Here is a 25,079-nt window from a genome sequence, read left to right as displayed (position 1 = left end):
GTGTGTATGTGTGTATGCCTGTGTGTATTCCTACATACGTGCGGCGTGCATAAGTGGAAAAATGTGTGCGCGTGCCGTTGTGTACCCGTTCGTTTTTTGCGTGACGGCGTGCATATGAGTGTTTGCATGACAACTGGTGTGTTTGTGTTTGATGCGGTTAAAAATGTCATGGACCCATTCACCATATATATATATATATATATATATATATATACATACTGCGTGTGTGTGTGCGTGCGTGTGTGTGCATTTGTGCGCATGTGTATGTGTGTGTGTGTGTGTGTATGTGTGTGTGTGTGTGTGTGTGTGTGTGTGTGTGTGTGTGTGTGTGTGTGTGTGTGCAGGCTGCGAGTCAGGCTGGAGAATCCCAGTGCCCTGTGTGATGTGATGTCCTGTGAACCCCCCCCTCCCCCCCTCTCCCTTCCTTCCTCCACAGCTATTGCCTCCGTCCCTCTTACTTCTCCAAAAAACAGAAAGGCAGGTACTGTATTCGCTATTGGCTGTGATGAGATGATGACATCATCATCATCCTTTCCTCCCGTCTGTGTTCAGTTCATGGTGCACTGTCTGCTGCCATCTGCTGGAGACAGCGTGCAGTGCCTTCTCTGTGTGTTAATTGGTTGTGTCACAGTGTTGTGGAACCATTTTTAGTCAGTGTCCATGTCAGTGTTGATTTCGTCGACTAATACTACACCTTTTTTCACTGGCGAAAACTAAATGGAAACTAGGACTAGTGGACAAGAGATCCAGTATGAGTCATTTTACACTGATTTTACACTTGCTGAAAATAGCCGATCTACAAGCTCACAACGCGTTGCACTGTGACTTGTTGTGAGCTTGTAGATCTGCTATTTTCAGCAAGTGTAAAATTACTACGGCATCAAGGCCTGCCGAAATACATTTTAGTCGACTAAATCAACTGTAGATTTCGTCGACTAAAATCTTATGCTATGACATTCCAGGTGATTCAAATGTGACTAAAACTAAATTAAAGCTATTCAAGGGACTAAGACTAAAAATCTAAATTTGCTGTCAAAATCAACACTGGTCCACGTTTACATTCTGTCTCTTCGACACCCGTGCTGCTGTGCTCATACTGAATGAAGTTTGTGGTACGGTACAGTGATGTACGCATACGTGTGGAGGATTAGACTGCCCTCCATGTTTGTATTTGCCTTTACTAATCCCCCACACACAAGACACGGAGCGTTAAGTTCCTTAGACACGTGCAAAAAATGTAAGACTATTGTTGCCATCCAAAAATGTCATTATCCCATAAAATGTATGGGCCGATTTATTAGGCATGAGATTCTTTGGCGCAGAAAGTCACAACATGCAAATGTTTCATTCATTTTGCAAAGTCAGACGAACGCCTAGTTTATATTCGGTTGTAGAACGGTGTTGCACAAAAAAGAAAAAAATGCATAGCTGATCTACAAGCTCACAATGTGTCGCCTCTTTCTGGCGTGCAAAACACCGACCGTCATTCGGCGGATATTCAATCAGGGTACAGTCAGATGTCAGTGTTTCCAAAGTGAAACACGAAAGGCAGGTTTTGTTGTCCCTTCTTCTTCATCATCACATTTACACATCGAGCCCAGAGGAGTGAGTATGTGTGAAGTGTTTTTCCATGATAATGGAAAGTGATTTCCAGATGGCAGAGAGAGTGTGCCGTGGATCATTTTGCACTGACTGGGGAAACAATGACTGTTTGAGAACAACATCATTGTTAGCTACTTGTTCACTAAACATTCCACCCCGTGTCCTTCCTTCTCTCACAGCCTACACGGTCGTCATCGGAAAGTATTTGTTCCCGACCTGGTTCAAGCATACCTGGCTCACCGGGTCACACCATCTATGTAAGTTTATGTTGCTGTGAAACTACACCATATTGTAAAACAATATATACATGCTGTAGTGTAGACCAGTTGTTTTTCAACCCATGTCAAGGCCCATTATTATTATTATTATTATATATTATTTATTCGCCAATTGAGCCACGGACCGCCATTTCGATGACATTTTGCCTCGCAGACGCCGAAACTAAAGAATATTTCGTTATCGTTGCAGGATAACATTCTGTCCACAACTCCATGCTGAGAGATAACAGGCAAACGTTGATCAAAATAACAGTTCTTCTACATTCTCTAATTGTGTAGACTTCTTGTAGATTAAGTAAGGCTGATGTTTAACAATAATGTAATTCCAGAGAGCGTAACATGAAACCAAATGGACCCGTTGGGGTCCATTTGGTTTCATTTTTTCGCTCTCGAGAGTTAAAGATCTCTTAAAGGTCCATTTGGTTACCAACTCTCCATCATTTAGCTGGGGACCACCTGGAATGCCCTCAAGGACCACTGGTTGAAAACCACTGGTGTAGACTATTGTTTCACATCCTGTAAACTGTCATTGTGTGTGTGCTACTGCCAGTGGTGGAAAGTAACTAAGTACATTTACTCAAGTACAATTTTGAGGTACTTTTTTCTTTATGTTTCATAACTTAAATAGAGTATGTATCCATCTCCGGATAAGCTGTTGAAGATGGATTTACTTCTACTCTAAAAAATATACCCTTTAAGCCCAAACCACACCAAAGGGACTGGTGACTCTGGTCGGGACAAAGCGTTTTTGAGTGGTGCAACCACTCCAAGGAACAGCAATGTCCGTGTTCACCTATGTGTTCACCTATGTGGACATGAGCACCAGTATATGACTATGAGTACCAGTAGGGGTGCTGTTGTGCCAGAAACAGAGAGAGAGATAGTATTTGTGCTGCACTGTTGCCTGCTAATGAGAGAGAGGAGAGGAGGGGGGAGTTGCACCACTCAGTTCACACGGGTGTGATTCTTTTAAGGTCAACCAGACCAATGCAATTCCTTGCAACTCAATGTATTCTGTCTCAGATAGATGCGTGTCCCTTCTACATCCCTTTACAGATAGCGAACATCATCATGGAATCAGAGTCGAGAACCAGGGTAGCATTCCAAACTTTACTGTCCTCTTCTTAATATCCAATAATGGTTAATTTGTAAAACTGAAATAAACATGACAATGTCTTGATCAGAAAACATACTTCAACACAAATGTATAATCAATTACAGCATACAATATCCTCTGTGCATGTTGACAAAAAGCTACTGTAGTCTAGCATAATGACAAAAGCTACATAAGCTTAGCTTAGTATTTTTTACAGCATCATGAAATGTATTTTAAACTCAAAACAACACATGAATTACATTATTATTTAAATGCACACTTGTACCAAATACAGAAATGCGATTGTAGAATTAAACACTGAAAACTTACAAGCAAAGGCTTTTCCAAGGCACAACAGAAGAAAAAGGGGGAGAGGAGCTCTGCCTCTGTGTCTGACATGAACAAACTGAAAACTGCATGAGCCTACAAACTAATTAGGGATTTCAGGTGTGGTGGAATTGGAAACAATAGAGCACCGAAGTCTGACGTCACTTTCAGTAGAGGGCGTCAGTCCCCAGGTTCATGTATTTGTTTAGTTGCATTGAAATCCCCATTGAGGCGATTTTAGATCGCCTCATATAAGAACTTTGTTTGAAAAAATAAACATGTCACCCCGGCCGCTTCACTGGATATGAAGAATCAACTGACTGAGAGAAAACGCTAATGTTACTGCTGCTGAATTAGTTACATTTTCGCTAGAAGCAGACTGTATCATATGAGTGACTGACTGTTGCAAACGATACAGAGACGCCTCCCAGACAATAACGCAGAGACAGCTTGTTTATTTTTGGACCACAACGCTTATAGTAGACGATATTAAGATCACCCCATGTTATTCTCCATAGAGAAATTACTTCCGCGAACCAGGGGAATCGTCGGGATGAGCGAGTTACGTCAGGACTTCGGTGCTCTATTGAGCTGAGCTAACACATCTGAACTTACTAAACACTAATTACTGGCTGTTACATAAATCGCCTCTAGGAGGTGCAAAAGACTCGTTTTTAGAAGGCCACATAAAGTGTGCCATGACACAATGAGTTGCATTGGTGTGGCTTACCTTATAAACCGTTTTGTACCGACCCTTTGGTGTGGTTTGGGCTTTACTCCAATATAATTATTATTTGACAGCAGTTCCTATAGTTACATTACAAAACATACATTAACTGATACATTATTATTATGCATTATTCAAGGTTAAGCTGCCCAGCATCACATAAAGTAATTCAAATAAGCCCCACCTTCCTAGCTGCAACATAAAAAAACGACGTATGCATGCACAATCAAACAATAAAGTAGCCATTCTGCATAATGTTTACTTTTACATTTAGTGCTGTAAGTGTGCAGTATTTTGAAGCCTTTGTACCATTTGTCAAGTACAAATTTGAATACAGGAATACATTGTGGTATTACATGGCTTGGTTGAATGCTTGATTCTGATTGGTCAATCGCTGAATTCATCGGTCTGTTATTTCTGGATAATGACCGCTCTGCTCTATAACAGACCACTGCCTAATCAAACCCTCGGAGCACCTGACTGCAGCCGCTTGATTTACTGCTGTTTCCAACATGACAGCCATGTAAACACACACACACAAACACACAGTGTCATTTACAGACAAACATTGCTCTCAAAAATGGATTCTATTTGATCAACTCACTTCCTTGTTTTCCGACAGTGCTCCAGCCCTGCAGCTGGGCAGACGCAGCCAGCGCGAGTGCGCGACACTTAAGGAATACTTTGTTTGTTGTGTTTTGGTTCCATTTATTAATTTATGTTAGGTAGCCATGTAATAAGCGGGATAATATCTGGCTAGGTGGTCATTGTCGGGATATAATTAAACTCCCTCGACAATGACAATGACCACCTAGCCAGATATTATCCCTTACTTATTTACTGAAGTAAAAGTGATTACTTCTTCCACCACTGGTTACTGTGAATTTAGAATCAGAGATAGATTATCTCCCCCTGTTCTTGCAATAGAAGTAGTGTACACACACACACACACACACACACACACACACACACACACACACACACACACACACACACACACACTCTCTCTCTCTCTCTGTCAATCCCGTTTCGTAAGAGTTTGTGCTTCTCCGTAATTCTCCCGTTACCCTTGTCTGTGTGTTGTTTGTATGTGTATGTTTTCATTTGTCTTCTTAGGCAAAAGTAGACAATGAGATCCTTGATTACAGAGACCTAGCTGCCATTCCTAAGGTCAAAGCCATTTATGACATTGAACGCCCCGATCTCATAACCTACGACCCCATGTACACCACCTCCTTGGATGAGAGAGAGGAGAGAAGGGAGAGTGTGGGCGAGGTAAATGTATTGCGTGCATGCAAGAGTTATCCGTGTGCAGTGGTGGAAAGTACATTTACTTAAAGTACAATTTCTACTATTTCCAATGTCTTTTCGGAGTCCAAATGTTGTACTTTTACTCCACTTCAATTGTTTGAAAACTTTAGTTACTAGTTACCTTATTACTTACTATTACGCACTTCAGCCCTATTTACATGTTGGCCAATCTACAAGCTCACAATGCGTTGCGATGTGACACATTATGAGCTTGTAGATCTGCTATTTTCAAAAGATTTTTATACATTTGAAAACTTGGCAGATGCCTGAAGAAGGTCTCCGAAACGTTGCCTAAATAAAGTGTTTGTATTGCAAGTGCAGACGGTGTGCGGGTCTTTATGCACTGAAATGGGGCATTCTGCAATGTGTTAGTTTAACTATAGGCTATAAGAGTCAAGATTATTTTTCAGGGAATCGTTCCAGACAAGAAAGGATTGATAATACAATGAAGGCTAGCCTGTTCCATATTGTGAAAGAGCAATAGTATTAGTCAGTTCTGTTCCTGCAACCTAAAGCCATACAGTAGCAGCAGGGTTATTGTTTCTTTAACGTAATGGCATACAGTAGCAGCAGGGTTATTGTTTCTTTAACGTAATGGCATACAGTAGCAGCAGGGTTATTGTTTCTTTAACGTAATGGCATACAGAAGCAGCAGGGTTATTGTTTCTTTAACACACAGTCCTGGATGTGTTAATTCCTCACAGCTCCACACTGCCAGGAAGGAACGTTCCCCCTTGCCAGATGAGAAGGTAAGAGATACAGTACAGTATGTCACCCTCTGCTGACGATGATAAATGAGTCTACAGTAGGTCACAGGCACCCACAGCCCACTGGGAGAAGCTGCTGAATCTACATGCCTTGTGAACAGCAAAATACACAGTATTCATTTTAGCTCCGAGACACTCAAGGTTATTTATTTTACACACAGTGCTAAATGGGCACTAGGCGCAGTACAATAATCATTACTAGTTAACAAGAAACACAGTTTCACAATTCAGGGGCGGCAGTGGCTCAGGGTTAGAGTGGCCAGAAGAGCAGCCGTTCCCAGTTCGAACCCTGGCTCCCCTAGAGTTGGTGTTGAAGTGTCCATCTGTGAAAAGCCGCTAATTCTAAATGGCCGCTCACTTTCACCCCATAGTTACTGGCTGCCAGTGAGCGAGCAATCAGGTAACAAAATTGTTACCTGATTGCTCGCTCACTGTGCGACAAACTGTCCAGATATGTAATGTCGGCCATGGCATTGCAACATTGCCTGAACCAATGTAATTAACGAATGAATAACTAATGAGAGAAGCGACTGTATAACTTGGTGTGTCCAAAAAACACCCATGACTAATACAGAGACTTAGGCGAGCTTTGTGCCATTTCACTAGTGAAATTGGAGGCAGACACGCCCCAAAACGACGCATAGGTCGTCTACATAGCGATTTAAATGAGCACTGAGTTGTACTTCAGTGTGTAATTCAGGTATCTAATACCCGAAGCAACCACATATCTATTAATATCAGGTCTCTCTTAATATAACAAGTAAGACGCGAGAACGCGGGAAGCGAACGCAGATCGTAAATTGCAATAACAATTAGAAAAAATTACGAATTAGTGAGAAGTGTGTGGTACTGTGAAATTAGTGAAAACAGGGCCGCCACGAGAAGGCTCAGCACCGCTAACCCCATAATTACAGACAGTGTCGTTGTTAAGCAGCGGCGGGTGGTGTAACAGCGAGCAAGTTACAGACAGTGTCGTTGTTAAGCAGCGGCGGGTGGTGTAACAGCGGGACACACAGACATTCAGTGTCGTTGTTAAGCAGCGGCGGGTGGTGTAACAGCGGGACACACAGACATTCAGCCCTTGCTGTCTAGCTGCGCCCTCTGGTGTGTTGTTGTTGAGCAGCAGTAAACAGGACTGTGACTGCTTAGCTAATGTTAGCCCATATGCACACACTAGTACACATAGCCTAGTTACAGACAGTGTCGTTGTGACAGTATTATTTTGATGTTGGGCCTAGTACAGCAAGTTACAGACAGTGTCGTTGTTAAGCAGCGGCGGGTGGTGTAACAGCGAGCAAGTTACAGAGCAAGTTACAGACAGTGTTGTTGTTAAGCAGCGGCGGGTGGTGTAACAGCGGGACACACAGACATTCAGCCCTTGCTGTCTAGCTGCGTCAGCCCTTGCTGTCTAGCTGCGCCCTCTGGTGGCGGGCGGGTGGTGTAACAGCGTGACACACAGACATTCAGCCCTTGCTGTCATACTAAGTGGCTCACTGCGTTCGCAATTATGGCATTTGTCCAAATAAAACATCAGGCTAATGAATGAATGAAAAACATAATGATAGAATACAAGGTGTTCACAGGGTCATCCAAAAAACCTTCGGCTAGCATGTTCATTTCTGTTTGTCTTTGTTGTGCGTGTGCTACTGCTGAAACATTGTAGTTTTGGTAAGAAGCAGAAGATGCATTGCTGTATTATATGTACCGGTATGTGTCTTATAATAAGAACATTGCTAAATAAAGTTGTCCCAGCAGTCTAACTAGGTCAGTGGTGCATAATGTCTCAGATGATTCTTTGTGTTGATGACAACCCACCATGACGCAGACCTGTTTGTCCCTTTTCTAGTGCTCAAGAAACATGTCTCCTACGCCGCCTGTCGAGGTGAGAAGAATATTGTGTCATGCTATCATGTTAAATATTTTAAAAATGTATAGAGCATACAGTATGTGGAAAGGAATTTGTTTTAGTCCTTCTGTGGCCTTTTGGCAGTATTCCCAATACACTTGGCGCTGATCGGTTAAGCGGTTTGCAAGATTAGCTCCGGACACTTAAAGGTCCCTGCAGCACACTGCTGCGTTTTTCGTATTTTTAGCTGCGTTTTTCGTATTTTTAGCTGCGTTTTTCTGTCCGTTTTCCGAAAAAAGGCATCCAATGTGCAACCACCTTTACTGTAGTGTAGATATACACATAGACAGACAGACAGACAGACAGACGGCTAGACTCCTACATAGGCCGCTGTAAAAAGGTTGAGACTGGCATAGCAGGCGATAAAGTGTGTGTGCGTGTATGTGCGTGTGTGTGTGCGCGTGCATGATTTTCTGTACAGGGTTATGATCGGAGGGAACGCATCCTCCAGAGGTCCACTAGTCAGGGCTCCATTGGGTCACCTGTTTATAATCGCCATGGTTACACCCCCACCTTGTCACGCTCGCCACAACATTTTCACAGGCCAGGTGAGTTGTGTGTGTGTGCGTGTGCGTGTGTGTGTGTGTGTGTGCGTGTGCGTGTGTGTGTGTGTGTGTGTGTGTGTGTTTGTTTATTCACACAGCGTCCATTTTGCTGCACACTTGTGCCATATTCGGTTAATTTGTGTGCGGCAAAGATACAGTTAAACGTATAATGAGTACGACACCCCTCCCCCCCCAAAAAAATCAAACAAGCTTATATACAAAAAGAATCCCTCCCAATTATAACCAGCTAGAAGTGTGTGGCAGTGTCTGTTATCAGAGACCCTTTCCCTCTGCCTGTATGTTCTTACTTTACTTCATTTCGGACATTTCTGGGTGTCAACCTTTGTGCAGTAGATGTGTGCTAGTGTTGTTGCTGAGCCGGGGAGGAGGAGGAGACAACTTTGAATGTTGTGTTTTACAAAGCGCAACTGAACAAACGTACGCTACTCATTATACCTTTGAGTCACCTGCACAACACACTGACTCTATTCCAATTCACTTCCCTCCTCCTAGACGCTATGGTGACACACCCTGCTTCACTTGACCTGAAGCACATCCCACTCGACCCCCTGCCGTACTCTAGAGATACCGTATTAAAGTGACATTTTATCAAGACTGACTCTCGGTTTTGTAGGCACCCGAGTCAGTTCTGATGGGATTCAACCTTTAATAACCCAAGTTACCGCCATCTACTCTTTATTTATTATTTCATTCAAAGGTATCTCTCATGCCACTCTTCACACTTCACACTCTTGAAGTGGCTTTCGATACACGATTTCTTTAAAGGACAACTTTAGTTTTTTTCAACCAAGGTTTATGTTTTAGGTTGTTATTAGAGAAAGTAAAGGATTGATTTGCTGCTTTCTTTCGTTTTAGGGATTTTAGCTGTTTTTGACAGGGGGGCGGGAGCATTCGAGCATGGGGCTAAATATGTATTTATTTTACAAAATCTTATAGCAATTTATTATTTTATTATTTACTATAGTCCTACTAGACCCCAAGAAATTACATCTGGCCACGAAGGATCACAGGATCTACTGAATGGGAAGGTACAGTAGCCTACTGGGGGGAAGCCTGCACACTGTGTGTCATAGGCTCAATATGCCAGTTTGACACATTCAATAGATTGGGTGATCTTTTGAGGCCAGATATAATTTCTTGGAGTCTAGTAGGACTATAGTAAATAATAAAAATAATAATCGCTATAACATTTTGTAAATAAATACATATTTAGCCCCATGCTCGAATGCCCACGCCCCCCTGTCAAAAACAGCTAAAATCCCTAAAACAAACAAGCAGCAAATGAAAAAGAATTACTCACGTTTTACTTTCTCTAATAACAACCTAAAACATGAACCTTGGTTGAAAAAAACTAAAGTTGTCCTTTAAATACTTTTCTCTCCCCCCCCCCCCCCCCCCCTCTCTCTCCTTCTGTCTCCTCCATCTGTGCTGCCTTGGTCCCTGGGGGGGTATGTCCCCCCCCCCCATTCTTTAAAAAAATAATAATAATGCCATTCCCCCAAATGCAGAAGCTCTGACAGGCATGCAGAAGCTCTGCTCTTCTCTGTGCAGTAACAGTGTGGGCTCCAGAAATAGTGACTCCCGCCCCACATCCCCTTTCAGACACCACTTCCTCCCCCATAGCCAAGGTAAGGGGCCACAGTCCAAACAACACAGCTCCTCCTCACCTCTGCTGCACTCCCCCCACGGGCGAGATGTCACCTCCATCGCCTCCTCACCTCTGCTGCACTCCCCCCACGGGCGAGATGTCACCTCCATCGCCTCCTCACCTCTGCTGCACTCCCCCCACGGGCGAGATGTCACCTCCATCGCCTCCTCACCTCTGCTGCACTCCCCCCACGGGCGAGATGTCACCTCCATCGCCTCACCTCTGCTGCACTCCCCCCACGGGCGAGATGTCACCTCCATCGCCTCCAGTCTCATCCCCCCACCTCCCCCCACGGGCGAGATGTCACCTCCATCGCCTCCTCACCTCTGCTGCACTCCCCCCACGGGCGAGATGTCACCTCCATCGCCTCACCTCTGCTGCACTCCCCCCACGGGCGAGATGTCACCTCCATCGCCTCCAGTCTCATCCCCCCACCTCCCCCCACGGGCGAGATGTCACCTCCATCGCCTCCAGTCTCATCCCCCCACCTCCCCCCACGGGTGAGATGTCACCTCCATCGCCTCCAGTATCATCCCCCCCTCCCCCCACGGGCGAGATGTCACCTCCATCGCCTCCAGTCTCATCCCCCCACGGGCGAGATGTCACCTCCATCGCCTCCAGTCTCATCCCCCCCTCCCCCCACGGGCGAGATGTCACCTCCATCGCCTCCAGTATCCTCCCCCCACGGGCGAGATGTCACCTCCATCGCCTCCAGTATCATCCCCACCTCCCCCTACGGGTGAGATGTCACCTCCATCGCCTCCAGTATCATCCCCCCCTCCCCCCACGGGCGAGATGTCACCTCCATCGCCTCCAGTATCATCCCCCCCTCCCCCCACGGGCGAGATGTCACCTCCATCGCCTCCAGTATCATCCCCACCTCCCCCTACGGGTGAGGTGTCACCTCCATCGCCTCCAGTATCATCCCCCCCTCCCCCCACGGGCGAGATGTCACCTCCATCGCCTTCAGTATCATCCCCCCCTCCCCCCACGGGCGAGATGTCACCTCCATCACCTTCAGTCTCATCCCCCCCCCCCTCCCCCCAAGCCCCAATGTCATACCGTTCCTTCATTCTGGATCCATGTCCATCTCCCGTGACGCAGACAGAGAAATGGCGTGGCGAGGTCTGCGGAAACGGTCCACCCCATCTTGCCAAGCCTCCTGCGTTTAACCCTTAGAGTATATATGAATAGAGTCGGCAACCCGGAGGAAACCCTGAGGCGAAATTGACATAGTGGCCGAATTTGTCATTGCAGCTCGAGCCCGTTGACTATCATTGCGCATGTTCATGTTATTGGGCCCATGACACGTGAACGAATGTTTCATACGTGAACGTGCGCAAATGGCGCAATGATAGTCAACGACCAGCGCGTTCATGTTATTGGGGCAATCCATCCCAGAATGCACTCTGTTCCTACCCGGAAGGAGGAGTGAAATCGCCTCATGCGCTTTTGAGCAACTTCATGCAAGTGGATGGGAGGAGGAATCTGGTGCCGTCTCTATTCATATATACTATTCATAAATATAGGTTTAACCACCAGTTAACCTAGCATGAGCTAACTGATCCATTACTAGCATAACGATGGCCGATATATGCAATTGTAAGGCTCTTTTCTCATTAACGGTCAGTGCATTTCTATTGTGTTTTGTAGCGTTTTGACAGCTTTGCATGCACACTGGAAGTCTTGTCTTACGCTCTGGACATTTTACAGTAATATCTGGGACCGTGTCTGAATGGTGGATGACTTTTTCTGCATGTTAGAATGAATCTCCAGCTCCCACCCGAGGATGAGTTGAATTAGATGCCCTCTCAGTGGCATTTCATTTTTAATCTCTGTATTGCTGCATGTTGCTTGTTGTTTGTTTTGTTTTGGGGTTTTTTTAGCACTGAACTGCCGCTATTCAATTTCATGCATTAGACATTAACAGACATTGTACATCATAATAATTAATAAAACATCTCTCAAATGCGAATGTTTTTTTTATTTATTTTTTATTTCCTACAATATTTAGAGGATTTGTATGAAAATCAGGCGATAAGCACCAGTAGGTTAACTAACTCTAACCCTAACCTCAGTCTTAACCAGCCCGTAAGTCCTCTAACCTCATGTCAGACAGTCTTCTTAACCGGCCCGTAAGTCCTCACTATGTTTTCGCTTCGGCAGCAGTAATTTCACTTCCATATTGCCTAATCGCAGTGGAGAACTGCGAGCCAGCCGGCTCCAGGCGAGCCTGCTGGCTTTCGAGTGCTACGTCGTAACCTACTGGTGATTATCGGTTGATATAACATTTGAAGCGGGTGCAATATTAGTTTCTTTCTCTTTAACATCATTAACAGCATTAATCAAAACCAATTAGAATATTTCCCCCCCTTCTGACTTGGTCCAAGTGGCTCCGTTAGTCCGCTCATGCCAACGCACGCCGTCCAGACGTCTGGTCTGACCTCTTGGTCCTTCTTCCCTGCTTTATGTTCTGTTCTTCATTCTTCTTATCCGGAGGCACTGACCCACCGAGCGGCCGGAGCTCCCCCCTCCTCCCCCTCAGGCCCGACAGCCGGCCGGTCACCCCGCCGCTCTCTCTGACCCCTAAACATTTCCACCTCCCAGGTAGGAGCCGGAGCGCACCCTGTCACCCTGTCACCCTGTCACTCTGTCACCCTGTCACCCTCTCTGACCCCTAAACATTTCCACCTCCCAGGTAGGAGCCGGAGCGCACCCTGTCACCCTGTCACCCTGTCACTCTGTCACCCTGTCACCCTCTCTGACCCCTAAACATTTCCACCTCCCAGGTAGGAGCCGGAGTGCACCCTGTCACCCTGTCACTGCTCCACCGCCCGCACAATCTCTCAACTCTCTTGATCGCCGTCCACAGTCTTTGTCAATCTCGATACCTTTTTCTGATCTCTCTCTCTCTCTCTCTCTCTCTCTCTCTCTCTCTCTCTCTTTCTTTCTCTCTCTCTTCTACTTATTATGTCTCTCATCTCCTGGCCACTTTATTCCTTAAGTTTCATCGTTTTGATCCCTTCCTACCTCTCCTTGTGTTGTGATACAATAATAAGACAATATATGCACTATCGTGGGGTGGGTGTAGAGGCAGTGGTGGAACAAGTACTCAAATGTTTTTACTGAAGTAAAAGTATCAATACTGCAAAATGTACTCAAGTAAAAGTGCAAAAGTATCGGCATCAAAATGTACTTAAAGTACCGGTACTCATATTGCAGAATGTCCCATTTCACAAGTTCAAAATGTGTACAAAACCTTTTAAGAATGGCCGATCTACAAGCTCACAATGTGTCGCATTGCGACGCATTGTAAGCTTGTAGATCACTATTTTCAAGTGGCCGGAATGTATATAGGGCTGAAGTGGTTTACGGTATGTTTTCTAATCAAAATTAAAATCGCAGAAGTAACTAACTAAAGTTTTCAAATAAATGTAGAGTGGAGTAAAAGTATAATAGTTGCTTCTGAGATGGAGTGGAGTAGAAGTAAAAGTACTGGAAATCGGAAATAATCGGGTAAAGTACAAATACCTAAAAATTGTACAGTACTTAAGTAAATGTACTTAAATGTACTTTCCACCACTGGGTAGAGGCATTAAATACACAAGTCAAGATGGGTTTCCTGTAACTACTTTCTGTTAGTAGTAGTCTGTTATAGTACTGTAACATCCACTTTGGAATGTCTTGACTTAAAGGCAGTGTAAGTGATTTTCTTTGGTTAAAATAAGTGTTATAAAGCTCTATATTTTAATGGTACTCATTGCTATAGTGTGTTTGTTGCAGTAACAGGAGTCTCCATGTCTCTCCAGATTTGTATTAAACAGAAAATGCATTTTCAGAAACCGAAACTGAAACTGGGATACCAATTTTATCCAATCAGGATAGAGAACGCAGTCAGGGCAGAGATTGTGTAAGTGATGACACAAAGAAAATGAGCAGACAAAATTGGAGCTGGAACACTATAAAAATGAAGCTCCAAACTAGCTACTCTCTCTTGATTGGCAGAAAATGTTGTCACTCACCTGAAAATGTTTTTTTTTCTCTGAACTGGAGAGACATGGAGACCCCTGTTACTGAACAAACACTCTATAGCAATGATTACTATCAGAATATAGTGATAACTTACACTGCCTTTAAATTGTTGACCCCGTTGACCTCAGTTCTTTGCTACATTCATATTGTATTGTGCATTCATGTGTGACTATGTTTCTTACCAAAATGTCCGTGTTTGATGTTTGTGTTTTTCTCAGATCAGGGAATCAACATCTACAGAAAACCACCCATCTACAAACTGCACGGTATTTGAACTCCTATACTCAAATGTTTTCACCTCATTATGAGTACGCACTAGTACTGTAGTGTACAGCCTAGTATTGAGTACACACTATTGAGTATGCACTAGTACTGTAGTGTACAGCCTAGTATTGAGTATGCACTAGTACTGTAGTGTACAGCCTAGTATTGAGTACACACTAGTACTGTAGTGTACAGCCTAGTATTGAGTACGCACTAGTACTGTAGTGTACAGCCTAGTATTGAGTACACACTAGTACTGTAGTGTACAGCCTAGTATTGAGTACGCACTAGTACTGTAGTGTACAGCCTAGTATTGAGTACACACTAGTACTGTAGTGTACAGCCTAGTATTGAGTACGCACTAGTACTGTAGTGTACAGCCTAGTATTGAGTATGCACTAGTACTGTAGTGTACAGCCTAGTATTGAGTACGCACTAGTACTGTAGTGTACAGCCTAGTATTGAGTACGCACTAGTACTGTAGTGTACAGCCTAGTATTGCGTACGCACTAGTACTGTAGTGTACAGCCTAGTATTGAGTACACACTAGTACTGTAGTGTACAGCCTAGTATTGAGTACGCACTAGTACTGTAGTGTACAGCCTAGTATTGCGTACGCACTAGTACTGTAGTGTACAGCCTAGTATTGAGTATGCACTAGTACTGTAGTGTACAGCCTAGTATTGCTGACGTTTTCTGAGTGCTATGCTGTAGTTATTGAAATGTTTTATGTTAGTGGCTCAGTGAGTCGTGCTTTTTTAATTACTGATGTACTCGTCTTCAATGGAAACTATGTGTCATAGCATTAACCATGTGCAGTATGATCCACCTCCAGTGTCTATGTATGAGCACTGTTTGAAGTCTCTCTCTGACCCTACTCTGTTTGACCAGTAGCGTGTACGTGCTACACTGCATTCTGTCCATCTTATGAAATGCTTTAATCCTGTGTTCAAAATCTTGCTTTTCTCAAATTGTAAATTGGAGTAAGACAATTCCACTTGTTGCCATTGCAAGGGAAGTTGTTGACTATGTACTTTATATTATCCTGAAACAAGTGGTGTGGTCTGCTTAATCGAGAAACGTTTAGCAAATGTAGTGAAACTATGAGGAATACTAAGGCGAATGATAAGGCAGAATTCAAAGTTAAGCGACTTGTGACTTAAAAAAAACAGACATTCTTGCAGCCAAGTCAAACCCACACAACAGTCACTGGCTGCACCAAACGATCACCGAGACCGATGATCGCGGATGTTGCCAGGAATGTTGATGTGCGCGGCGGGTCCAGAGAGACTCTGACCTCGCCGAGACACTGATCAGATCAGTTCCCATGGTTACCAATTTAGATACGGCTGCCATAGCGCCCCAAAGCAAGACCGCTGATGACATCATCAGATCCGCCACCTTCCCCGCCGCCCATGCTCCCACGGGTGACACCGGCGAGGGCGTCCTTTGGCCCTACTCTCCCTCTCTCTCTGTGTTAGGTACAGTAGACTCCCTACTCCCTCCTCTCCCTCTCTCTCTGTGTTAGGTACAGTAGACTCCCTACTCCCTCCTCTCCCTCTCTCTCTGTGTTAGGTACAGTAGGCTCCCTACTCTCTACTCTCCCTCTCTCTCTGTGTTAGGTACAGTAGACTCCCCTACTCTCCCTCTCTCTCTGTGTTAGGTACAGTAGACTCCCTACTCTCCCTCTCTCTCTGTATTAGGTACAGTAGACTCCCCTACTCTCCCTCTCTGTCTGTGTTAGGTACAGTAGACTCCCCTACTCTCCCTCTCTCTCTGTGTTAGGTACAGTAGACTCCCCTACTCTCCCTCTCTCTCTGTATTAGGTACAGTAGACTCCCCTACTCTCCCTCTCTCTCTGTGTTAGGTACAGTAGACTCCCCTACTCTCCCTCTCTCTCTGTGTTAGGTACAGTAGACTCCCCTACTCTCCCTCTCTCTCTGTGTTAGGTACAGTAGACTCCCCTACTCTCCCTCTCTCTCTGAGTCTCTGTGTTAGGTACAGTAGACTCCCCTGCTCTCCCTCTCTCTCTGTATTAGGTACAGTAGGCTCCCCGAAGAGCATGCTTACACCGCCCCCTAGTGGCAAAACATACCCCTAACACGGTGGTTCTCAAACTTATTTTTCTTTATTTCATAACTCTGAGAGTGGATATATGGTTGGTCTATCTCAGTGGTTTTCAACCTTTTTCATATCAAGCCCCATTATCGGCATTTGAGCCACGGAAGATAAGGGTCCATTTGGTTACCAACTCTCCATCATTTAGCTGAAGGACCACTGGTTTAGAACCACTGGTCTATCTGGTTCCATTTGTACACTCTCAGAGTTACGGACCTGTAAAGGGCCATTTTGGAACGAGACTCAATGAAGTGGGGGTCCCACTTTGAGAACCACCACCCTAACGCCTATAGTCTTGCGTAGCCACATCACCACACGTCTGGTGAACTCTAAAATCAATGTAGGTGGCTAGAACAGTGGAGAACGCCTTTGCTGACAAGACAACCGTACGTCTCTACTGGATTTTGCATTGATTCTGCAACGCTATTAAAAAAAAAAATGCGGGTTCAAGTACCGAGCCCGTCGGCCTTTGCCGCATGTTCTCCCCATTTCCTGTCAAATCACTGTACCCTATCAATAAAGGCATAAAAAAGACAAATATACTTTACTTTATTTATAGAATGCTGTAATTGTTTACTCTCTGAATTCTTTCCGCCCAGTTTTTTGTCCTACATTGAATTTAGATGCCACCATATGTATCGGTATAAGCGGAAATCTCGCATTTGTCTGGCTACGCAAAACTACCTAACATCTAAGCACAACCTAAGCCTCCCCCCAAGTCTCCCTGTAAGCCCTCCGGCCCTAAACTGCATCCCCGCTTTCATTATATGCTTTCACTTCAAGCACAGGCTTTATACTGTACTGTATGTATACTTCAGTTGTTGGCATCTGCTGGTGATATTAAGTTTGCTTGCACAGCAGGCGTTGTACCCCTCTGAATGGCTCGCATTTCTGCTTTTTTTTCCTTTTCCATTTGTTGCTTGTGGTAGACTTATTTGTTTTGTTTTGAACCCATAGAGCACCTATAACGGGTGTCCTTGCTGTACTCAAAGCTGTCACAAATGACTTGGACAGAGATCACTGAGACTGACTTCAAACTGATTGGCGTCTTGTCTGTCTCGTCATGTATCCGTGTATTATTCAACATGCAGTTAAGATCTCCACATAGAGTGTTAGCTTAACTCCAAGAGGGCAACATGGAACCCTTTTTATTCTTTAGTGGAGTTAAGTCAACACTGAGGATTTAACTGTGTAGTTGCTGCCAGCGTGACCATCATGTCAGTGTTGATTTTGTCGACTAATACTATAATGACTACCTTTTTTGACTGACGAAAACTAAATGGAAACTAAGCTATGATGATTAAGACTAAATATATTAACAATTTTGTCAGCAAATAAAAACTAGACTAAACTGTTATTGGGACTAGTGGACAAGAGATCCAGCATAAGTAAAATACAAAAGTCATTTTACACTTACGCATCGCGCTATTTCAGTCATTACAACGGCATCAAGGCCCGCCAAAACACATTTTAGTCGACTAAAATCTTATGATATTTAGTCGACTAAAACTAAAACACTAAAACATTCCAGGGGACTAAAGATTTTTACAAAAACTAAATGAAAACTATTCAAGAGACTGACTGAAAACTAAAATTAAAATAATTCTGTCAAAATCAACACTGCCATCTGTCGTGAGGTCACGGTGGGCGATTTCTCTGTTTGTCTGTCTGGTCAACTCTGTCTCGCATTTGTGTTCTGTCGGTCGCCCATATGACCTCGCCGTGCGTGTCTGTGTGTTCTTCACGTCTCTGCAGGACTTGTTAGCTTATGCAGGCCTTGTTGGGCCTCAATGATACAACAACCATATGTTTCTGCCTTTGTATTTAATCATTTATTAGGTACAGTCCAATAATACACAGTAAGCTGTACAGTGAAATTGGAAAAGCGTGTGTGTGTTTGTGTGTGTGTGTGTGTGTGTGTGTGTGTGTGTGTGTGTGTGTGTGTGTGTGTGTGTGTGTGTGTGTGTGTGTGTGTGTGTGTGTGTGTGTGTGTGTGTGTGTGTGTGTGTGTGCGCGCGCGCTCTTTAGAGTTTCTGGTATCCAGAAAGCTGTGCATGTGAGTGTATGGTTGTGCATGGGCATACGTGTGTGTAGGTGGGCATACATGTACGTACGTGTGTGTGAGTGCGTGCATGTTGTTCTTCATCTTCATCATGGTTTGTGGCACCTCCAGGCTCATCAGAAGGGAGGAGACGATCCAAGGAGGAGGATGAGGAGGAAGCCTTGAAACGAAAGCAGCTTCAGGAGGAACATCTTAGCAAGGTCAGGCTTCATCCACACACACACTTAGAGGAACATCTTAGCAAGGTCAGGCTTCATCCCCACACATACTTAGAGGAACATCTTAGCAAGGTCAGGCTTCATCCACACACACACTTAGAGGAACATCTTAGCAAGGTCAGGCTTCATCCACACACATACTTAGAGGAACATCTTAGCAAGGTCAGGCTTCATCCACACACACACACACACACACTACACATGTACCCTGAATCAAACTACTGTAATCCTGTCCCAACAACTGTTTCATAGATGCCCCCTTATTCTCCTTATTTTCCTCACCGCTCCCACAGTAAAATGCAGTTAGAATGGAGCTAGTTGTCTTCATTCTAATGCAGGTACTGTATTTTAGTAGCTCCATTATTATTATTATTATTATTACCCTTATTATTATTTTCACAAAAGTTCTGGTACTCAACAAATTGCCTGAACACACCACATTTGCTTTACATAACAGGCCCTTCAAACACGACAACTTCATCAGTAGTAAACTAATGACACTTTTTGGACCAATTGTTTCCAGCTGAATCAAATCAAGTTTTATTTATAGAGCACAAGATTGACCAAAGTGCTGTAGTACTGTGTACAGTTGTATACACTAAAATCAATGCGTCAACAAAAACATGTGCATCCACAGCCACATGGCACCAAAGGCATGGTTCAGATAAGAACTATGTCTTTGGAATAGAGTGCAAAATATTCCTTGATAGATTTTTTTTGGTTTTTTTGTTTTTTTTGGGGGGGGGGGGGGGGGGGGTCTATTCGCCTTTTGTTTTGTGAGGGCTGTGAAATGAAGTGTGTGTGTGTGTGTGTGTGTGTGTGTGTGTGTGTGTGTGTGTGTGTGTGTGTGTGTGTGTGTGTGTGTGTGTGTGCGTGTGCGTGTGCGTGTGCGTGTGCGCACTTTAGATCCAGTCTGGTCTGGGGAAGCTCATTCTGAAAGAAGAGAGGGAGAAAGACCAGATCAGGGAGCGTCACGCACGCAGCCTCTCCGCTCAGCGCTACGACCCCAAGCAGACCAACTGTGATCTAGGTATTTTATCAGGGAGCGTGACGCACACAGCCTCTCTGCTCAGCGCTACGACCCCAAGCAGACCAACTGTGATCTAGGTATTTTAACCCCCCTGCTACTAGTCCGGCAGTCAGGGTTGTGGAGTGGGAAATTTGGTATATAGTCTTTTTTATTGGCCTAAAATATTGTCTATGTATACATTCATGAATCCACTTGCTGACCGGCTGTCGGTATTGAGCCATTATTTTATATGACTATACCATTGACATCCTATATAAGGCAAAATGGTATTGTCACATATAAACCTCTACAAAGAAAATTGCTCAATAGCGACAGCCGGTCACTATATACCAAATTTCACACTGTAAACAAAAGAAGTCTGTTGGCTGCTGGACTATACAGTATGCTGCGTCAGGCCTGGATCATAGTTCTTCCCAGTGGTGGGAAAAAGTACTCAAATGTTTTAATTAATGTAAAAGTAGTAAATACTGCAATGGAGATTTGCTCTGCAAAAGTATTGGCATCAAAATGTACTCAAATATATAAAAATCTTTTGAAAATAGCCGATCTACGGTACAAGCTCGGCTATTTTCAAATGGCCAAAATGTATATACAGGGCTGAAGTGGGTAATGTATGTGTTGTAATAATAATCCTAATCTGTAAAGTAACTAGTAACTAACGTTTTCAAATAAATGTAGTAGAGTAAAAGTACAATATTTAGATCTGGTGTAGTAGTACAAATACCTCAACATTGTACTTAAGTACACAATCAGTGCCGGAAGTGCTTCAAAATAGGAGCTCTGGGGTGCCGGAGTTGTCTGAGCGCTTTTACTCTGAAAGCCATGACCCGGAAACAATCTACTAAAAAAAGTTGACTTTACATTGCTAGCTTACATTGCGATCATTTTTATTTATACGATATATGATCCAAAAAGCGTTCATATTTTGCGGGAGAGACGGATGACGAACAGAAATGAAGCGCCAGTATATTGATCTGTTCATAACCACAAAGAGCGCCCTGGATTAGGAGATACCAGTCATTCTTTCCGCCGCGCTAACATGTAAGTCAAAGGTAAGATAATATAAGCCCAGAGCGTAGCATACGGCAGCCGAAAGGCGAACGGGCCAAAAAAAAAAAGGAAAAATTCTGAATATTCTTATCTCGCCCGGTATCATTGAGGATGCCCTAGGACGTCCTCAGACGTCTTTAGTACGCGACGTTGGAGGTCCTTATGACGCTTCTAGACGTCCTATGTACAGATTGTGTTTTAATAGCCATTGAAAGGCCATCGACTTGTGTTTTCATGCAAACAGCTGACACAAAGACCTTATTATATGTTCCAGATCCAACATCTCCTAGTAAAACCAACTCTCTGCCTGGCTACGGAAGGAATGGGATGCATCGGGTAAGAGCTCATATTACAACTAACATATCCACAATAATGCTGCGTAAAGTATTATTCCCTCTGGAGAGGGCAATCTCTCTGGTGGAGCTGTTGCCCCCGCGACCTGACTACGGATAAACGGTTGTAGATGGTTGGATGGATTATTCCAGCATCACAACATCAAGTGGCCGTAGCTCAATCACCTGCAGAATTAATTTGCCACATACTAGAAATCAAGGGCTGATATTATCAGTGTGTATTTGCTTGGCCCAAATACATGCCGATAATGTCACCCCATATGACCCCCTGTGACCAAGCCAAACGAATGTGCTTTTTTTATAGCACTGGTGATTCAAATTATTCACCTTATGCTAAATACTTTAAGGGGCGATTCACACTATGGTCCCGGGTGCACACTCGGGACCACTTGGCAGATGTTGTGGTAGTGTGAATGATGCGTACTGTTCTCGGGAGTGGATCGCCCAACCGTCCCCGCATGAAGTGTATTCAGATACGGATCATTCCAATGTGAATGCATGCGTACCTAAAGAAGGAAGTGGACTGTTTTTTTTTAAGAACGTGACATAATCACGTGACAAAGCGCATTTCTCAATGCCGCCCGTCTCCTGTTGAATCTGCGTATACGCTCAGACTGGCGCAGTACGCGCTGATCTTATTCTGCATGTGGCTCTTGGGTTTTGTTTGGCATATAGTCTCGGGCGGAGCTAAACAAGATAATAATGATGCTAAAGTAGAATCCATAGCAAACTAATCAAACATGACACTGGAACACAGAACTGACTGACACAGTGAATAGCAGGCAGGCTGACAGTGTAGTATAGTAGTATAACGGCAAAGAGTCAATGAGGCAATGCATTGTGTCTGGATTTATTGGAGACAATGTCGCAGAGTTGATGGTCAGTGTCCGTGCGCGCCAGCCATCAAGCACACTGCCACCTGGAGGATCAAAGTGTGTTATGCAAGTGTACCCGGGTGCGCTGTTGAATCTCGGGCAATGTGAATCATGGCCAGGGGGACCATGCAACCGTATTCGGAAACGGTTCGAATGAAACGGACTCAGTCCGTCTCAGTGTGAATCCCCTATTAAGGGGGTGTAAGTGACATCACAAAACAGTCCATATTTGGGCATGCCTGACACAGAACTCCATATAGGGACACAGAGAGACAGATACAGAAATCTCCATACTGTATATGGGCATAAAAGGGACACAGACAGATGGGTAGAACAGGTACTCTGACACGGGTACAACGGGTATTGCATAGCCGGGTGGGGGATGGATCTCCAACTTCCATCGTTACCGACTCTGTGCTCTACTGTCGGGCACCGGTCTAGTATACAGTAATGTTCATGTCACACTTACACCACCTTAAATTGCTGTGTGTTTAATCGTCTGCTGTTCTTGTTTTCCTTTTCTTTTCTTTTGGAATTCTTTGCTCCAACATTCCATTCCTGCAGCCCCAGTCCACAGATTTCACCCAGTACAGCAGCTATGGGGACATGTGCGGGGGAGGAAGAGGTGAGAGCTTCTTATCTCTTGATCAATCACCAAGGTTATTCAGCACCATCGGTATTTGCAACAAAATAAATTGCTAATCCTTTTTCACTTAGGCCTAAGCCTTTCACTTGAGCTTGTAGATGATCTGCTATTTTTGCTATCTTGGAAAATCTCTGACATTTTTGGAAAATCTCTTAAGATTTTTCATTTATTAAGTTTTGATTATTTATTTTATTCAGCATAGAATGGGATTTTAGGCATGGAAAAATACAGTAGGCCTACATATGCTTCTATTTCTTTAAATATATACATTTACATACAGACAAAAAACATTGCAAACGTATAGTCTCGCATAGCCAGACAACTATTCCACAATCTCCGAATGCTATATACTGTAGTCTGGAACTACACCTCCCGAAATCTGAGTAAGGATGCTACCATTTCGGTTCACGAAAATAATAAATATATTTATTTTTATTTTATATCCATTTCTGCTAAGCAGCAAGCTATATATGCTTAGATGATTTTGATTTATATTTGGATAAATTTGCACGACTGTAAAGACGACACGGAAGTGGGGAGGAGGCTTCACTTCTCCTCATGAACAGAGCTTCCGTTCTCCAGACTGTATGACGGAAGCATTTGAAAATTGGCATGCAACAGTCTGGCCACGCGAGACTATCGCAAATTAGATATCAATACAATGAAGTAAATTAGTTAAATTAATGTTACAGTTACAGAAAAAACTAAATAATCCCCCACCCTCCCACTTTGACACCCTTTCATTTCACCATACAGACATTTGTAAAAAAATAAATAATAATAATAATAATAATAATAATAACAATAATAACCACTTTGAAAGTAAAGACTACATGAACGTACATTTTTTGTGAATATTTCGGATAATTTTTGAACGTTTTCACCTATAATATCATGACCAAAATAGGGACGGCAGGTTCATACTAGTGCTTAACACCGTAATGTGTCATCAGGCAATAACAGTATATAGACAGTGGCCTGGCAGGGGATTTGACAGGAAAACCATTAACTGTGAGTCTCATTTTTCTGTCCCATTTTGTCCTGCAGAGTTTCAGGTATGTGTCCCATCTGCTTTATTTACATAGCATGCTTCCTCACCTTGCATAACGTATTTGCTTGCCCCTTGGGTCACAAGAAGCACGTACCTTGTCCCAAATGCACCTGGCCTCGCCCACCTGCTGAGTGCTTGCATCAGTGTTTGGACTGTCTGTCAGCTACAGGGCATGCAGTGCAGTGATTTGTGTGATGCTTCTTTACTTTGGGGGAGGCGGACGGACATGCAGTGTCTGGACATTGAACCACTGTACTGTATACATGCAGTGTAGTATCATTGCCTCGTGTCTTGTTTCTGTGCCAAGTGGTTTACTCGATGTTTTGAGAGTCAAGCTAAATGTCTCATTTGAACATGCGGTGTGGTGCAGAGATACACTAGAAAGCCCTGGAGAGATTTTCAAAACAAGTGTGCCAAAAACTGTTTAAATGCTTTAGTCCCTGATTCTGAAGTGAATTTGCTCCATATAATGAGAATAGTGACTGACCAGTGACCACAGCCACTGGGGGATGTTCATGCAATTGACCCAGTCCCCTCCCACTATATTACATTTGTGTATGTTCTATTCTTTAGCACATTAAGGATGGCCGTGCAGCACTTGCAAGGATGGACAGGGGAGTATCTATGCCTAATATGTTGGAACCAAAAGCAAGTATCTCCTTCTTTTTGTATTGATGAACAAACCTATAGCTGTATAACCATAGTAGAATACTTAAAAACTTGTATAGTTCTTAAAAGATGCCTAATATGCTTGTTACTAAGTACTGCTGTTTATATTCAACAAGTCGACTTCTGTACAAGAGAGAGAGAGAGAGAGAGAGAGGGAGGGAGGGAGGGAGGGAGAGGGAGAGGGAGAGGGAGAGGGAGAGGGAGAGGGAGAGGGAGAGGGAGAGGGAGAGGGAGAGGGAGAGGGAGAGGGAGAGGGAGAGGGAGAGGGAGAGAGAGAGAGAGAGAAAAAGAAAAGCCCAACTCGAAAACAGGAGTGTGGAATTCAATATAATGTAATTTCCTCATTTCATAAAAATCCTGTGGTGTGGGGACATTGGTGGAAGAAAGCGATATAAACTAACTTTTTACTAACGGTAAAAGACAATAGTTGGCTTCCTGATTTGGCATGCAGCTACTGTATGTGCGGGACCAGCCGAGTCACAC

At 43.9% G+C, this 25,079-nt stretch overlaps 1 protein-coding gene across 5 annotated transcripts in view; it reads left to right on the top strand.

Annotated features, from left to right (window-relative positions):
• Positions 1 to 25,079, top strand: part of LOC310866027 (actin-binding LIM protein 1-like) — a 90,612-nt gene that overhangs the window by 61,509 nt on the left and 4,024 nt on the right. The window contains exons 9-24 of one of the 5 annotated variants that reach the window (XM_083775311.1): positions 437 to 481; positions 1,782 to 1,859; positions 5,147 to 5,305; positions 6,046 to 6,090; positions 7,955 to 7,990; positions 8,436 to 8,562; positions 10,089 to 10,208; positions 12,728 to 12,835; positions 14,479 to 14,526; positions 15,868 to 16,005; positions 18,816 to 18,904; positions 19,829 to 19,952; positions 21,277 to 21,338; positions 22,795 to 22,855; positions 23,924 to 23,931; positions 24,501 to 24,575. In XM_083775311.1, the coding sequence (XP_083631437.1) occupies positions 437 to 481; positions 1,782 to 1,859; positions 5,147 to 5,305; positions 6,046 to 6,090; positions 7,955 to 7,990; positions 8,436 to 8,562; positions 10,089 to 10,208; positions 12,728 to 12,835; positions 14,479 to 14,526; positions 15,868 to 16,005; positions 18,816 to 18,904; positions 19,829 to 19,952; positions 21,277 to 21,338; positions 22,795 to 22,855; positions 23,924 to 23,931; positions 24,501 to 24,575 (1,323 nt within the window). Of the gene's footprint in view, positions 1 to 436; positions 482 to 1,781; positions 1,860 to 5,146; positions 5,306 to 6,045; positions 6,091 to 7,954; positions 7,991 to 8,435; positions 8,563 to 10,088; positions 10,209 to 12,727; positions 12,836 to 14,478; positions 14,527 to 15,867; positions 16,006 to 18,815; positions 18,905 to 19,828; positions 19,953 to 21,276; positions 21,339 to 22,794; positions 22,856 to 23,923; positions 24,346 to 24,500; positions 24,749 to 25,079 lie in introns of those variants that run through there. The other 4 variants (XR_014569865.1, XM_083775309.1, XM_083775308.1 and 1 more) reach the window with 4 other exon arrangements.

Source organism: Protomyctophum parallelum (genome assembly GCF_964188405.1).
Source record: "Protomyctophum parallelum genome assembly, chromosome: 10".
NCBI classification, from domain to species: Eukaryota; Metazoa; Chordata; class Actinopteri; order Myctophiformes; family Myctophidae; genus Protomyctophum; species Protomyctophum parallelum.
Note: the sequence above shows the minus strand (reverse complement) of the source record. Positions and strands in the feature narration are given on the sequence as shown.